Source organism: Cyrtonyx montezumae, unplaced genomic scaffold (genome assembly GCF_038088225.1).
Source record: "Cyrtonyx montezumae isolate F1298 unplaced genomic scaffold, pur_monq_1.0 scaffold_10, whole genome shotgun sequence".
NCBI classification, from domain to species: Eukaryota; Metazoa; Chordata; class Aves; order Galliformes; family Odontophoridae; genus Cyrtonyx; species Cyrtonyx montezumae.
This window is the reverse complement of record NW_027071826.1, coordinates 3,783,589-3,799,413: the sequence shown is the minus strand read 5'-3', so window position 1 is coordinate 3,799,413 and position 15,825 is coordinate 3,783,589. Positions and strand designations below refer to the sequence as shown.

Genomic DNA, 15,825 nt, shown 5'->3' with positions numbered 1-15,825 from the left:
TGGGGTTTTCTGTGTATGCTGTAGATACAGACCTAGTGCTGGCCGTTTCCCTGTTTTATACCAAGTCTTATTCTTAATTAAGAAACCAATTTGTGTAGGGAGTGAAAGTATCCGCAGAGCTTCTCGGTTTTAAATCCGCCATGCGGTGTGGCTTTGTACTATAGACTATTTAATCCTTATTTATTAATCTGCTGCTAGGATGGTGTAACAGATCTAACTTTTAGCTGAGGAAGGTTGCAGAGCAGCTTACAGGTTTGGTTTGGGTTTTGGTTGTTTGGTTGGTTGTTTTTTTTACAATTGTATAAAGATTTGGTTCTTCTCCTCCTCATAGAGATGTAGTGCGTTCCTGAGGGCTGTGTTACAGCGTCGCTGGGCCGTGTAAAAATGCAGTTTTGTACAACAAAGTATTTTGTATTTTGGTTTCCTTCTTGCCTGCAGAATTGCCATGAAAGGGATCTTCTCATCTGCTAGAGTAGGGGGTGTGTCCACCAAGTACAGTGCTGGTTTTGACGTGTTGCCACCGGGGGGTGTGCACCGTCCGCATCCGTGTGTGTGTGTGCATGTGTATTCAGCTGACCGCCGCCGTGTATTTTTTATATCTATATATATATATTTATATATATATATATAAATGTACAAAATATATATGCTTTATTTTCCCAAGTGAGGGTTGAGCCCTGTGACACGAGGTGCACGTCGTCCTTAGGGCATGGAGTGCTGTGTCCCGGGCTGCCCGTGACGTGTCGCTTATTTATGCTGCTCCCGAGGGGAGCGCGGGGCGGTGCCCGGCCCTCTGCTCTGCCCTCACCCTCCCGTGGTGTGGGAGTGCTGCATCCCCGTGGGTGGCATGAATAAATACGATAAGAAGCAGTATTCTGTATTAAAGCTTTCGGTCGCCTCTCCCCTTGCCCTGTTTTGTCCGCTGCATTTTTCGTTCTTTTTTTTTTTATTTCTCCATTAAAAAGTCACATGGGTCCGTTTGTCCTTCTCGTTCATTAAGATGTTTGGGGCCCCGTGGGCTGGTGCCTGGTTTTACTGCTCACATCCACCTGCTTGCTTCCGTGCGAGGAGTCGCAGTCCGTAGGCAGACAGAGCAGTGCTTGGAGGGCATCCGTCCAGCTCCTGAGGCCTGCTGCCCTGAGGAGGGCAGGTTAGGAGCTTTGTGCATCGCTGTCAGGGGGCAGGAGTGGTGTGTGGTGCTCTATCCAGCATCGCTCAGAAGCAGTTCTTGTTACTGACCTGGGGTTTGAATCAAGTCCAGCTTTTCGCTTCTGAACTCGTATCGGGGTTTAATAATTGATGTACACTCAGAACCTAAAACTCAGCCACCACCAGTGCTCAGAAGTCACCAATGCTCGGCTGGATGGGCAGCATTGAGGAGAGGTTTAAGCAGCATGGGGTGGAAGCAGAGCTCTCCAGCACTGGTGTCAGTGCTGGGTGAGCAGCCCCAGGTTACAGCTGCAGCTCTACTGCAGGAGCAAAGCAAAAGTGAAGCACGGTGTATAGATGCTGTAGTGGAAGTGTTTTGCTTTTGAATTCATTCACTGCAGAAGTTAGTTTGGGCTACATCACTCCGTAGACCTCAGGAAGATCTCCAAGACTGAGAGAAACCTGCACAGAACATTTGTTTATGGGAAATAATGGGTGTCAATACCCATTAGGTCAGGATACTGCCATGCAGAATTAACCAAGGGAGTGGGGATCAGCTGAGCCGCATAGAAGGGCTCTGGGAAAGTCCTCCTGCAATCAAAACTGCTTTCCAAGCTGATAAAGTATTTCTTGTGGTTCTGAAATGCACGCAAGGGTTTTATGCAGGTGGCTGTGAGGTGCTGATTCCCACTGCAGAGCCTCCCGTGTTCCCCTGAGCACAGTTAGGCACACATGACCACATGTCTCCTCCCAGCTGCCTCTGATGAGCACCATCTCTTTCTGTTGGCTGCTGCTTTCTGTCCCTGTGTGGTTCTGTGGCACATTTCAGCCCGGGTTCAGAGGTGCTGTTGGAGCTGATCACACGAAAGCTTGCTCTCTCCCTCCTTCTGACAGAAGTCAGAGGAGTGGTTGTGTGTGGCACAGGGTTGGTGCATTCGAATGGAAAAGCTTTGAAATGGGCTCCCACTGCTCTCTGAAGTATGGGTGGCTCTCACAGAGCAGCACATGGGGCACGAGCTTTGGACTTCCTGACCAACCTCATCAGAGCTGAGAAATGCCACTGTAATTGGAATGACATCTGTCTAAGAGGTACCACACACCACTGAGCTGCCGTGTCTCTGAAGCCCCCGTTTGGAGCTTAGGCTTTGTTCTGTTTCTGTTGCTGCTCATTTCAGTCTCTGCCAAATACATGATGCTTTATTTGATACCTCAGTGTGGTGCAGTAGACTTGCTGGCAACAATGCCTCATCGGTCGTAGCCTCAGTAAGCTGATCTCTGGCTTTGTGGCTGTTGGTGGGAAGGGCCACAGCCAGGGCTGAGTGCTGCTGCGGTCCTGATGGAGCCAGGGGCATCTCGGGGACCAGGGCTTCTGCTGGGGGACATCTGTTAGTACAAAGAGCCAAAGAATCACTCAGGTTAGAAAAGACCTCCGAGTTCCCTAAGCCCAACCCCATCCCCCCCACTGCCCACATCCCACAGTGCCACATCTCCATAGCTCTTGGACTCCCCCAGGTCACCCCACCACTCCCTGGGCAGTGTGTGCGGGGACATAAGGTGACCTCATCCCACGGCTGGAGCACGAGGAAAGAGAACGCAAAGGTAAGAGACGGGAGCGCTGAAGGACTGCTGCTGGTGGGGGCACACGGCGGCGCCAGGCTCGGGGATCCGCTTCCCTGCTGCCTGCGCACAGCTCCGGGGGGAGAGTCCCGGCGGCCCCGGGCACGGCTCCTCCTCCTCCTCCCCGCCCCGGGGAGGTGCTCAGCGCCGGGCTGAGGTCGGGGGCGGTGGCTGCGGGGCCATGGAGCGGTACGAGAAGCTGGGCAAGGTCGGGGAGGGCTCCTACGGCGTCGTCTTCAAGTGCCGCAACAAGGAGACGGGCCAGATCGTGGCCATCAAGAAGTTCCTGGAGTCCGAGGAGGACCCGGTGATCCGGAAGATCGCGCTGCGGGAGATCCGCATGCTGAAGGTGGGCGGCACCGCGCGGGGTCAGCGGGGAACCCCTGGGGAGCGGGCGAGCATCGATGCTCTGCGCTGCGGGCAGGGGTTGACCTGGCCTCTGTCATGAGGACGGGCACGGCTGCCCTCCCAATGGGTTGACCTGGCCTCTGTCATGAGGACGGGCACGGCTGCCCTCCCAATGGGTTGACCTGGCCTCTGTCCTAAGGACGGGCACGGCTGCCCTCCCAATGGCTTGACCTGGCCTCTGTCCTAAGGACGGGCACGGCTGCCCTCCCAATGGGTTGACCTGGGCTCTGTCATGAGGACGGGCACGGCTGCCCTCCCAATGGGTTGACCTGGCCTCGGCCCTCGTGGTTCCTTCTGCAGAGGCTTCAGGCACAGCTCCGGAGCCCGAGGCTGTGCCCATAGCTTTGTGGCACGCAGACCTTTGCTGAATCTCTGTGTGTGCTGGTGTGTTTGGTCTCCATGGCATCCTGAGGCAGTGCTGTGTGATCGGCGTTTCCCTTCGTTTGCTACAAACCAGTGCTGGGTGGGGCCGGCCGCAGCCTGGCAGGAGAGGAATAGCTTCACAAACATCACACCGACCAAAGGATCCTGATGAGGTGTTTCCCTTTACAGGAGACATGCATGGCAGCCTGGACACAAGGCAATCCAGCAGAATGCCAAGGCTGTAGGGTTGTAAGTTAACAAAAGAGCTGCAGAGAGGGACGTGCTGTTTCATTGCCAGCTCCTTTCCCCATGTTCCCAGCCCATGGCCTCTCACTGACATTCCCTTCCATACAGTTGCCTAGCTTTGCTTGCTGGGAAGCAGTTGGCTCTCAGAGCCCCAATGTAGAGCACGTTTTCTTTCTAAAGATTTAAAGGGCGTTACAGATCTGGGCAGGAGAAGTGCAGAAGTCTCTTGGGGGAGGCACCGTTAAGGAGTGCAGACCTGCTTGGCTCCATGCTCTGCCTTCTCTCTGTCAATAGTAACAGTTTGTTTGTGGGAGCACTGCCTGGCTCAGGCAGCAGCTGAGTGTTGGCACGTTTCTGCTCTCCACTCCTTTGCAGGCTCTGTGTGATGGAGAGGCCCTCTGGAAGATGGGGTTAGCTCCCAGGAAACACCCTCTGCAGCTCCCTTGCTTCGAAACACGTTTGTTAATCCATCCAAATTCTCAGCCCAGAGATGCTGAGTCCACGTGCTTTCTTTGTGCTTATCAGAGGAGCTCTTTGTTTTCCTCTGTGTGTGTTTGCCTGTGATGGGCTCTTACGGTGTGATTCCCTGGGGAGAGCTGTTCATCATAGCACTGCAAAGCCTGGACACGTGCAGTAACTAAGCAGCCCATCCGCTGTGTGTTACAGCAACTGAAACACCCCAACCTGGTGAACCTGCTGGAGGTGTTCAGGAGGAAGAGGAAGCTGCACCTGGTCTTCGAGTACTGCGACCACACCGTTCTCCACGAGCTGGACAAGCACCCCCGGGGGTGAGTGGCCCTTCTCTCACTGTGAGCCCAGAGCAGAGCAGCCCAGGCTGTCTGTGGGAGCCCACTGCTGCTCTGCAGCGTTCCTGGAGGAATATCACTCACCCCAGGAGAGATTTTCCAGCACAGTGCCCAGGGTTACCTGCTGCTGCCCATAAGCCCACGTGTGCTCCTGCACGGTGCAGCTCACCACGGTGACCAGGACGCAGAGACGGAGCGTTTGGGTGGCTTCCCCTGACATCCAATTACTCACAGTGCCATGGAAATGCTGAGGAGAAGTTCCTAAATCGTTTTGCAAGCCCGAAGGGAAATGAATTGCCTGTGGGAGACTAAACTGAGGCTTGAGTAAAGCAGAGCCTGCTGTTCCCCTCTGATGGGGAGCTGTAGAATGGAGCGTGCTGATGGCAGATGGCTTTGTGAGCAGCCCCAGCCCGGACTGAGCCTGTCCACCTGCCTCTGAAGAGAGGATGTGTAGCTCTCTTTGACTGAAATGCTTCACGTTCACGTGCTGTTCAGCACTATGGGATGCCTGGCTGCACCCTTGGCTTTTGATCTTTGCTACTGCAGATGGTAAAGCCTTTTGTGGTTGGGGTTAAGATGCGTGGGCTCATGTCTCTTTGCACGCTGGGTCATCTGACCAGCTCCAGCCCTCTGTCAGTGCAGCACTCATCCTTCTAGGATGTTTCTGCAAGGAAACTCAAGCTTTTCAACAGCAGTATCAGCACAAGACCTTCTGTTTTGACAGCAGAGGGTGTCCTGAAGCCAGCCTCATGCATTTTGATTTGGTGTAAAAGCGTGCTCTCTTCTAACAGGGTGCCGGAGCAGCTGGTCAGGAGCATTACCTGGCAGACCCTCCAAGCTGTGAACTTCTGCCACAAACACAATGTAAGTCCCCTAAGCAGCACTGACAAGAGCTGTGATGTGTCTTTGTGTGACACAGAGATTCTGATGCCGTTCTCCTGATCGTGGAGTTTTCTTGGGAAGAAGTCAGACAACATTTCCCATTTTCAGCAGAAAATGCCCATCTGAAATAGTGTGTACCCTCAGCAATGAGAGGCAGTAGAGTTGCTTTGCTGCCCCTCTCTGCTTTCTAGAGGCTGAGACACAGGGACTTGGTCAGAAGTCTGTCCTGCCTTCAGGATTTGTCATTCTGCTTCTTTTTCATGCTCTGTTTCTCATTCTGAAAGATTTAACGGAGTTTTAAAGCCAGGGGAACAATTGGATGCTGCAGTCTGACCTGCTGTGGATTACTGGTAATAAGGTTTTATTTTTTTTTTAACGAGGCTGGGGTTGGACTTGGTGATCTCAGAGGTCTTTTCCAACCCAAATGATTCAGTAATTCTACAAAACTGCCAAGAAATCCCTTCATCTTCAGCCTCAGCCCAGTTAACCTCCGTGGCACAATGTACAAGGGGTATGCAGCTACATGAAGCAGTTCTTTGGCCAAGGGCCAGGTTAAATACCTGCTTCTAACCTTGGTGTGGCTTTTTACTTTCTGGTTCTCTTTGTTTGCAGTGCATCCACCGAGATGTAAAGCCAGAAAACATCCTGATAACAAAACACTCCGTCATCAAACTCTGTGACTTTGGATTTGCTCGCATGCTGAGTGAGTGCTGGCTGCCTCTGTGGGTGATACATGCCAGAGCTCAGTGAAGTGCAGGTTTGGGCTTTCAAACCTCAGGAATGTGTTAGGGCTGCTGTGTTCCCATAAAGAAGTTCTGCTGAAGGCTTTGGAGATGCTTGGATTGAGATCCCCAGACCAGATAAACAGGGTAGCTCAGACAGTTGAATAGCTCTGTAATGTGCCCTGGGCTCCCTGCTGGTGCTGAGCTGGGGGATGGCGGCTGGCCTGGCCACTGCTTGTGCAATGCTGGGGCACAGCTGGAGTTCCCTAGCAGGAGGGCTCCCTTTGGCAGAAGGCACCGTCTCTGCAAACAATGGCTTCACATTTTCCATCATAATAAAGCCCCTAATTTTATTTTTCTAGCTCTTGTTTGAGCGAATCATGTGGGCTTTGAGAGCTGTCAGGGGCCTGCTGCAGAGCTCTGCGTGTTTTCGTTTTGAGAAAAACACGCTCTTGGTTTTTCCCAACTACTCTGTGTTTCCAAAGTTGGGTTCTGCTGGTGGCCACCGACTCACCCAGTTCCCGGAGCTCACGTGGGTCCCGAAGATGCTGTTGTTGCTGCCCCAAAGCTGCGTCTGCGCCCTTCTGACCCCACACCCCTCCTTGTTCCTCTCCCCTCCCCCCCACCCCAACCTAGCTGGCCCAGCTGATTATTACACAGACTACGTGGCGACCCGGTGGTACCGCTCTCCGGAGCTGCTGGTGGGGGACACGCAGTACGGCCCTCCTGTGGACGTGTGGGCCGTAGGCTGTGTCTTTGCAGAGCTGCTCTCTGGGGCCCCGCTGTGGCCCGGCAAGTCGGACGTGGATCAGCTGTACCTCATCCGGAGAACACTGGGTAAGCAGCGGGCCGCTGCGGGGATGGTGTGGGGTGGCAGGGAACAAAACTCCATGTTTAACTCAGGTTTGTTGGAACGAGTGGAGAGCTGTGATGTACAAAGCCATAAAGGTGAGCTGCAGCTATAAACTCCTTAGCTAGGAATGCAGTTAAACTTCCAAATCCTTCATCTTACAGCATTACTTATTATGTGCTTTACTGATGATTTCCAGCTGGAAGGTCCCCTTTGGATGCAGGTGCTGCTGGGGCAGCACTTACAGAGAAAGCTCCTGAGCTGGAGCTGCAGAATGACAACAGCTGGGCTCTTGTTCTTTTGATAGTTCCATTTTGCTCCCAAACCACACACTGAAGCTGTGCAGGGGAAAAAGCTGCAGCACGTTCCCTCCAGCACAGAGTTGGTCCCATGGCTGCAGGGTCACTGATGGAGGGTGTTCACAAAACAGGATTTCATTGGCTCCTTTGATGATACTCTGTCTCTTTATGTGTTCTCATGTGCCAGCCTTGCTAGGAGATCAGCTTGTTCAACACAGACACTGCAGAACCAGCCACTTACTCTGATTGCTTTTCATTTTATTTTCTCCTTGCTCAAAGGGGATCTTATTCCCAGGCACCAGCAAGTGTTCAGCACCAACCAGTTCTTCAGTGGCGTAACAATTCCAGACCCAGAGAGCAGGGTGAGAGCTCCTTTCAGATGTGTTCCCCTCCAGCCCAGCACTAACCAGCAATCTATAGGCAGTGTGGTGAAAGAATAGCTTGCTAATACAACTACTCACTATTTTTTTCCCCCAGGAGCCATTGGAAATGAAATTCCCTAGTATTTCATACCCTGCTTTAGCACTCATGAAGGTAAGCAAAGTGTCACCACGTGGCTGAGGCTGGCAGGGTCCTCCACCTGAAACTGTGCCCAGGAGGCGAGCAGCTACAGATCGAGCTCCACATTGACACTTAACACACTCTACTTTGCTTGTTCAGGTGGTAAATGATTTGAGATTTGGCTACTGAACAATCATGCATTCATAGAAAAACAGAGCTGGAGGGGAACTGGAGAAAGCTTTTAATCTTCTTCTCATTTATCCACTCATCTTTAGCACAGACGTGGAAAACAAATTATTCCATCAAGATGCACCAAGTGGAAACTGTGTGGGTGAATATTAAAACTGAGGTGCAGCTTTAGGCAACACCAAACCCTGGAACAGCACAGATAGTGATGCAGTGGATTCCTCAGTTTAAGAAAGCTGTTCTGGTTCAAATGGAACTTTTCTTGTGGGCTTAGCTATTTTTTGAGCCTTGATGGTTTGCTATAGAACAAAACTGTCTTTCTAGCCTTAGTTTCTATTAATGCCTTCTATCAGAAGTGGCAGTTGTTCAGTGTGAGCTGCTTTGCAAGCTTCTAGCAGACCCTCAAAAGCCAGACTCATAGAGTTCCTTGAAAAATAAAACTTATGTGTCCATCTGCATAAATACTCACTGACTGTTGCAAAGAGATGGAATTGTGCAGACCTTTTTGTCCCAAGTGTTCCGTGTGATCCTTTGTCTTTTCTAAGGGCTGCCTTCGTATGGACCCTGCGGAGAGGCAGACGTGTGAGCAGCTGCTGCAGCAACCCTATTTTGACAGCATGAGGGAGGCAGGAGATCTGGGGAAAGAACATGAAAAAGCAGCTCGGAGACCAGCCAAGCCAACAAGGAAGCACCCTCCAGGGGTAATGTTTTCATAGTAGTATTTAATACTCAGTGTCTACAGAAGGAAATTGTTTTCTTTACGTGGTTCCCACAAGCTGGGCTCAAGGACATGTTCATGGGGAGGTAAAGCTCTCACACTGGAGAAACCTTAATTTTAGCCCAAGGACAGAGAGCTATAGAATCACCAGGGGTGGGAAAGACCTCTGGGATCCTGTCCAACCAGCCACCAGTATTTCCCACTAAACCACGTCCATCAGTACAACATCTGAACGAATCTAAAATGGATCTCCTGGTTAAAGAGTAAGTCACTACAGGCTGAATTCTGCACTGCAGCTCCGTTGAGTGACTGGAGATAGGCAGCACAGCATTGTGACACATGAGGTTTATCTAGGACACTGCATTCTTGACAAGTTATAGCTCACTGACTTCTAGTTTGAAAAGTGTAGGATTGCAGTATGAATAATTTTATACCCTATATTCCTTTTTGAAAAATGAACTGCATGCTTTTCTCCTCATTTCAAACAACCACACATTGTAAGTCTTGCTTTAGTTTCAGCACCTGCCTCAGTTAAGCAGCAGCAACGTTCTTCCAGCTTTGGACAGCAAGAAGTACTTCTGCAAAACAAGGAAATCCAACTACCATTTCCCTAACATCTAAGTGGATGGCAGATGAGAAACTACCTTCTGTTCAAAGTTCCAGTCCTTCAGAACTTATAGAAGAACATGTGGTGAAAAACTGAACTAGTACATGTGATGTATACAGAAGTGGGCCACTATGGGAAGGAAAGTGGTGCACTCCAAGCTCATGTTAGCCAGTGTTCTGTGTAAAGAAAATAGTTTGTGATTGCCTACTGGTTAAGGATTTCTGCAAAGCAGTGTTCACAGGGCAAATCTCAAGAACTCTGTTGCCTATCTATTGCCTGTGCTTCAGACTTGGCAGGAGAACCATACCCTTGCTGAATAAATCAGTCACTGTGGCTAGTTAACTGATCCTGCAAGGAATTGTAAACCTATTGCCTTTGTGAGTGGAAGACAGATGTGTGTATCTGTGTGTGTGTGGCTAATTATAAACCTGCTGAAATAGCAGTGTTTTAAAGGCATGTCTGTCTTGGGTACTGCAGTTATACAGCATCAAGTATTACAAGTACAGGCATTAACCTGACTTACTGGAAGGCTCCACAGGTACTGTGAACAGGAGAATGAAATTACTGCAGACTGCTTTTTCTCTATGGCCTTTCCAGAGCTTCTCCTGTCTGTTTCTCCCTTGCGTTATGAAGTTATTTATATTTGCTGGTTTTGACAGGAATGAAGTCACTCGCCTGTAGTGTTACAGAAATTGTTTTTATCAAAAACAATGCAACAGTATAATTTATAACAGTAGCCAGACACGGGCAGAAATTCTACCTAAGTCTGTGGAGTAGAACACATCTTGGATTTTGTGTAATTTCAGAATGAAATACTCTGTTAACTTTTAATAAAAGAAATGTAGCTTGTTTTTCCAATTTACAGGATGTGTTTTACCATGTAAGGTTTTAAAAATGGTCGAGATACTGCCCCTTCCTACTGGAAAATTAGAGCAAAAAATGTTTCCTTTTCCCAGTTCTGTTACATGTTCAGCAACAGTAAGAGCAATTTCAGTGAAACAAGCCCCATCCTTAGTGAGCATACCTGCCTTCATATTATATTGTACTTCATATTATATTTTAATCTCAGACCTTGTTGGGTGGTTCTGATTGCACTTAAAATGCTTTGGCCCTGCTGTATGGCTAAGTCATCTAGTTCTGTGTACTTGCTAAGTACCCACAACCAAGTGCAGCTGAGAACAGCCTAGCAGTCAGCTCCTGGATGTGGCCCTGGCCAGTGCAGGCTGGAGGGAGCTTCCCTTGGCATCGCTCCTGCCTGCTCTGTGCTAGGAGCTATCAGCACTGAGATGCAGCTAGTACAAAAACATTATCCCTGTCAGTGCTCGGCATCATTTAGTTCAGAGGATAAGGTGGCAGTTGGGGATAAGAGGCTCTCAGCTTTGGCATGGTAGCCATTCCTGAGGCATTACTATGGAAGCTGCTTTCTTGGAATCATCACCTCCCATCTTTCCACCACCACCAGAGCTCGAGATCCAACTAAAAAGGATGTATGCTTCCTGAGGGTGGATGATTCTCTTACTTAGCAGTAGTGATATGGTTGCAAGTAAAGAGGTACAAAGATTTAGCCCATGTGAGTGTATGGCAAAAACGTGTGCAAGGGCTTAACAAGGGGAGCCTACTTCTCCACAAATCCAAACAGTCAGTTCATCAGCTCAGATTTCACGAGGATAGACTGCTTGTCTGTAGCTCAGCCCACTGGAAACAAAGAAAGACTTCACCAATCAAAGCGTGAACCCCATAAGGTATTTGATAGAATCCTCACTCAGTGACCAGGTGACACCTTCCAACAGAAAGCAGACAGGTCTAGAGCTGTGCAGCACTGCTGCATCACAGTGCTGACATTCTTTTCACTGACATTCTACACAAGAACTTTTGTGCAATACTGACTTAAACATTTACGACTTCTTATAAAGCCTACTGCTACACAAAGAATCCTGTTGGCTCACCATACAGTTTAATGAAATTTAATTGCATAATTTGTCAAAAGACTGCATGCTGTTCTTAAGGCTGGATTGAGAGATCTGGGTTTATTTCGATACCTGTAAATACAGCAGCACCCACAGCTTAATTTATGCAACATGTGATAAATAGTATGAAATCAAATACCCCTCAATCACGTGGAGTTGCATTTAGTCTAGATCCAGCTCCAGCTCTAGGTTTGGCAGTGCCTGCTGAAGGATACGAGCAGTAGTTTCTTTCTGTCTTATTCCAGGAAGGTCACTCAGATACAAATATTCAAGGTTCCTATAAATACATAAAAAGAAAAGTCAGCAACTACTGTTTAACTGCTGACTCAGATATCAGGCAGAGGACAATTTTACTGTAGCAATTTTGAGTATTTTAAAGGCTACTGATCCTCACGAAAGATTTTTTTCTAAATGGAGTGCTTTAAGTTTTTAGCTGATAAAAGTCCTTAATAATAGCTTTCTGTGGGATGAAACCCAATTATTCACATCACCCACTTGTAGGTAGATGTAACTGTGTAACACTGCACAGTCCCATTCCACTTTTAAGTCCATTATTCCATAAAGCACACACAATGTGCTTCAGAGCTATAAGGGAGTGCTGTGTCCAATCCATACCTCTTCCTATGGCCAAACACTGCAAGAGGGAACTCCTGAGACCTCTAAGGCTACAGAGAGTATAAGATAACCAGCTGACAGGAAACAGTGTAAGATGCAGAAAGATGATAACAAAAGACACCATGAAAACCTGCCCTGAAAAGCACCTGCAGCACAGAGGGCTGTAGAAGCTGTGCTCATCAGTAGTTACTTATTCTCAAGCAGAACCATCCTAGTGTGCTCACGTGAGAAGAAGCTGCATCTACTCATTTCTATTGCTCCTGCAAAGGTTGTTTGTTGGCAGAGTGCACGTAATGCTCTAATTTGTGCAGTAACCAACACTGCTTGAGTAACTTCAGGTGGAAGGGGGGAATGTGCTGCACTCAGCTCCAAGGGTGGAAGCACAACTTTGAGATTCACACACTGCAACAGAGGATTCTGGCTTTCTCAGCTGTGAGCTTCAGTGCTGCATTAAGTACCTGATACCAACCTTAAGAGGCTGATTAACACGTACATATTAATTCACATGGTCATTTCAGGGCTACCCACACCACTGTCTTCAACCACACATGAAGAAATATTCCCTGTAATGGCAGGGCCCCACCCTCCCAGGTTTTATTCAGGTCAGTTCCTCAAAGCCAGCTATCCCACAGCCCCACGTCTGAACAGACCAGAAAACAGCCAGACTTCAGCATTCCCAAGCAACCTACTCCCAGCACTGTGGGCTGGTACAGAAGAGCTCAGCAGTTCACGTACGTCAGCTTGTGAAGTGCAATGACACCCTTATCTGTGACATTCCCACAGGAAATGATCTTCAGCTGCAGGAGACTTTTCTGTAGGTTCTTAATCTCGCTGATCCTCTGCAGGCACTCATCCTGTATATAAATACACTTCTGCAGCTTGATTTCACTAACATGTTCAAGACCATCTGAAAAGACAAAAAGGAATATTGGCTTCAGAGAACCAACAACAACCAGTATTGGCTGTTAAATTCTCCCTTGCAAATGCTGTAACACAGCAACCTCCCATGCAGGAGGGACATAATGCACCACGAATGTCCAAAGCCCTCTTTATGGGACTTCAAATGATGACCAACCTACCATTTGCATCTTTTTGGTGGTATTCTTAAAGCTCTGGCACAGGTAAGAAACAACAAAACTCTGCACGTTTAGGTGATAAAGAATGATAAAATAATTCTGAATTAGGAATGCAGTAATGAACTAATCCTCACTCTGGTTTCTGTTACGTAAAGAAAACCTGAAGCACTTCTCAATCTTCTTTTATAAGAAACTGGATGCACACTTTTTTTTTACCTACTTTGAAGATATCATAAATGCTTGGAGAACAAGCACTATTATGGCTTCACAGCCACCAGAAACATCTCTTGGTGGTGTAAGGCACTATTTTAAATATCATTTTTCTTTTAAACCAACCTCTTAAAAATGAATTAAACTGAACAGCCAATCTTTGCTGCACTTCCTTAGTGCTACTGCCACTCCAAGTAAAAGCTGAGGACCTTCTTCCCGCTTCCCAGAACACCTCCAGCAAAATCTTAGAACTGCTGAATCTTTGTAGGGCCATTTTAAGGAAACCAACCAACCAGCTAAGCAGATTTCCCTATGTCTTACTACAGAATGAGGAAACCACCCAGTTAATAATATTTTTAGGTACTACAAGAACTACATTATTTGACTTGGTGTGTCTATCTTACCCAAGTAGTCAAATCCTCTGTACATGATGCAAGATTCAGTGGCATTGATTGCTTCTATCTTGTATTTCCCTAGGGGCCCTGTCGGGAGGCCATTGTAGTCCTGCTGCCATTTCTCGTAGCCTTGATAACGCACCAACGCACCACACCTCAGCAGCCACTCTGAAGCTGCCCTGTCGGGCCCAACAGCCTGTATGCGCTCATAGTCCACTCTGCAAAGCCAGAAAAGAGCATTTATGTTTCTCACAAGGTGGCAGATTTATTATCACAGAATTGTAGGATTGTAGATTGAAAGGACCTCTAGAGTTTATCGAGTCCAACCCTCCTGCAAAGCAGGCTCCCTACAGCAGGCTGCACAGGTAACCTTTATAATAATGATTTTACACAAGAAATACATAGCTATGTGCATGATCAGCCATTGGACAACTAAGAATATGACTTCCTGATGTGTTTAGATGTTTGGATCATCTCTTAATCATAGAATCACCAAGGTTGGAGAGGATCTACAAGATCATCCAGTCCAACTGTCCACCTATCACCAAGCAGTGTGGCACTGGGTTTTATTGTGTGTTGTTTGCTCTTTTAATATTGCCTTTGTTGATGAAAGGATATGAATGCAAGTTGACTTGGCATGTATTAAGCCTTCTAACACCTCGACATGCATGCCATTCCTGAGGGCTTTTTCCTCAGGAGTTACAGTGCTCAAAAGTCATGCTTCAGCCATCGGATCCACTCTGAAACACGCTGTGCTTCTCAGGACGGTGTCGAATGAAGGCAGAAGCAGAGCTGGAGGAGGACTTGTTTTGCCTGTGCACCGTGCAAAGCTGAGCTAGAAGACACGGCAGAACTATTAGCCACGGGCTGGTTAGGGTCAGGACAGAGACACAAAGGAGGGCACTTAGGGCAAACTCCCAGCACAGCCATGTTGAAAGGCGGATGGATGTTCTTCCGACCCAGTGAAGGGCACAGGGCCGGCACGGAGGGCCGGAGCACAGCCCTCCTCGGCGCTGCTCGAGGCACGACGCTACCCCAGCGGCACGCGAGCCCAGGAATGCCCGCCACTGAGGGGAAACGCGCCGGGCCCGCCCCGCCGCCAGCCCGCTGCGTGCTGCGGCGCCTCTTACTTGTTGAACACGGCGTTCAGCCAGCCCCAGAAGCGTCTGCGGGCACCCGGGGATAGCCGCTCGCTCAGGCAGCGCGCCGGCAGCGCGGCTCTACCCAACAGCATCCCGAAGATCCGAGCGGAGAGAAGGGCAGAGGGCAAAGGCGGGCGATTTCCCCCCCCCGCCGCTGCCCGTGCCGCCCCCAACATGGCGGCGCTGCTCGGGCGGCGCTGTGGCGGCTCTGTGGCCGCGGCGCTGTGGAGGGCCCAGCGCCGGCAGCGCAGGTGAGGCCGCGGCCGCCGCGCTCCCTCAGGGCCGGGATGGGGATCTCGGGGACGGCCGCACCGCGTCGGGTCGCGTTCCGCTGGCTGCGCTCATTCCGGCGCCCTTTGCTTTTGTAGCACCTTCGACGTGGCGGTGGTCGGCGCGGGGATCGTGGGGCTGGCCGCCGCTCGGCAGCTCGTCCTGAGGCACCCCGCGCTCCGCTTGGCCGTGCTGGAGAAGGAGAAGGAGCTAGGTACGGGCACTGCTACGGCGGTGTTGGGAAGCGGTCTTTGGGGGTCCCCAAAGAGGAGAACAGACTGCAGAGGAGCTGGACCTGGCGTTTTTAATGGTCCCTTCCAACTCGGTGACTCTATACCTTGTGAGGGAGTACGTGCCTGATCCCTTCAATAAAAACGGTATTGATGGTTTTCACCTCTGTGCTGCCTGGTTGCAAAGTGACTCAGTAAGCTGAAGAAGTTAAACAGCAAGCTAGTGCAGCTTGCAAGAACACAAAAAGCCTTCTGGACCCCATGTGCCCAAAACAGCTGACTGTCACACTGTGTTATGTGAGGCCTTCAAGGGTGCATTTCACTTTAAAATCTGAGTTTCTTAATATTAGTTGTAGCACACGGAAAGCTTGGATAGACTGTAGCTCCTGGAGGAAAAACTTGCCACCCCCAGATGTTGTTTCAGCAGGTTTCAAGCTGTCATGGTTTGTTATTAACCAAGCATTGGTAGGGCTGTATTTTTGTAACCTTTTGAAACTTGGGGCAGAACTGTGCGTGCTGTGAGGTTACGTTATTTCAGCATGTCCTGCAATAACACTGATTTAGGG

General features: G+C 49.4%; 2 protein-coding genes across 5 annotated transcripts; one reads left to right on the top strand and one right to left on the bottom strand.

The window, feature by feature from the left end:
- The first annotated feature begins 2,928 nt into the window (after window positions 1-2,928).
- On the top strand, window positions 2,929-9,375 carry CDKL1 (cyclin dependent kinase like 1). Its single transcript, XM_065748359.1, has 9 exons — window positions 2,929-3,115; window positions 4,450-4,571; window positions 5,381-5,453; window positions 6,084-6,174; window positions 6,830-7,030; window positions 7,622-7,704; window positions 7,820-7,876; window positions 8,575-8,730; window positions 9,261-9,375. Exons 1-9 carry the CDS (start codon window positions 2,948-2,950, stop codon window positions 9,366-9,368), a joined length of 1,059 nt encoding a protein of 352 aa, XP_065604431.1. The 5' UTR covers window positions 2,929-2,947; the 3' UTR covers window positions 9,369-9,375.
- Window positions 8,313-14,875, bottom strand: DMAC2L (distal membrane arm assembly component 2 like). Of its 4 annotated transcripts, none has more exons than XM_065748383.1 (5): window positions 14,748-14,875; window positions 13,627-13,835; window positions 12,672-12,843; window positions 11,461-11,598; window positions 8,313-8,593 (listed from the first exon to the last, which is right to left on the bottom strand). In XM_065748383.1, exons 1-4 carry the CDS (start codon window positions 14,849-14,851, stop codon window positions 11,484-11,486), a joined length of 600 nt encoding a protein of 199 aa, XP_065604455.1. In that variant the 5' UTR covers window positions 14,852-14,875; the 3' UTR covers window positions 8,313-8,593; window positions 11,461-11,483. The 4 variants fall into 4 exon arrangements, with proteins under 4 accessions (XP_065604455.1, XP_065604450.1, XP_065604464.1 ...); XM_065748378.1 differs by having other exon boundaries at window positions 8,581-8,664; XM_065748392.1 differs by lacking the exon at window positions 8,313-8,593 and adding an exon at window positions 10,907-11,049.
- Between the last annotated feature and the right edge of the window lie 950 nt (window positions 14,876-15,825).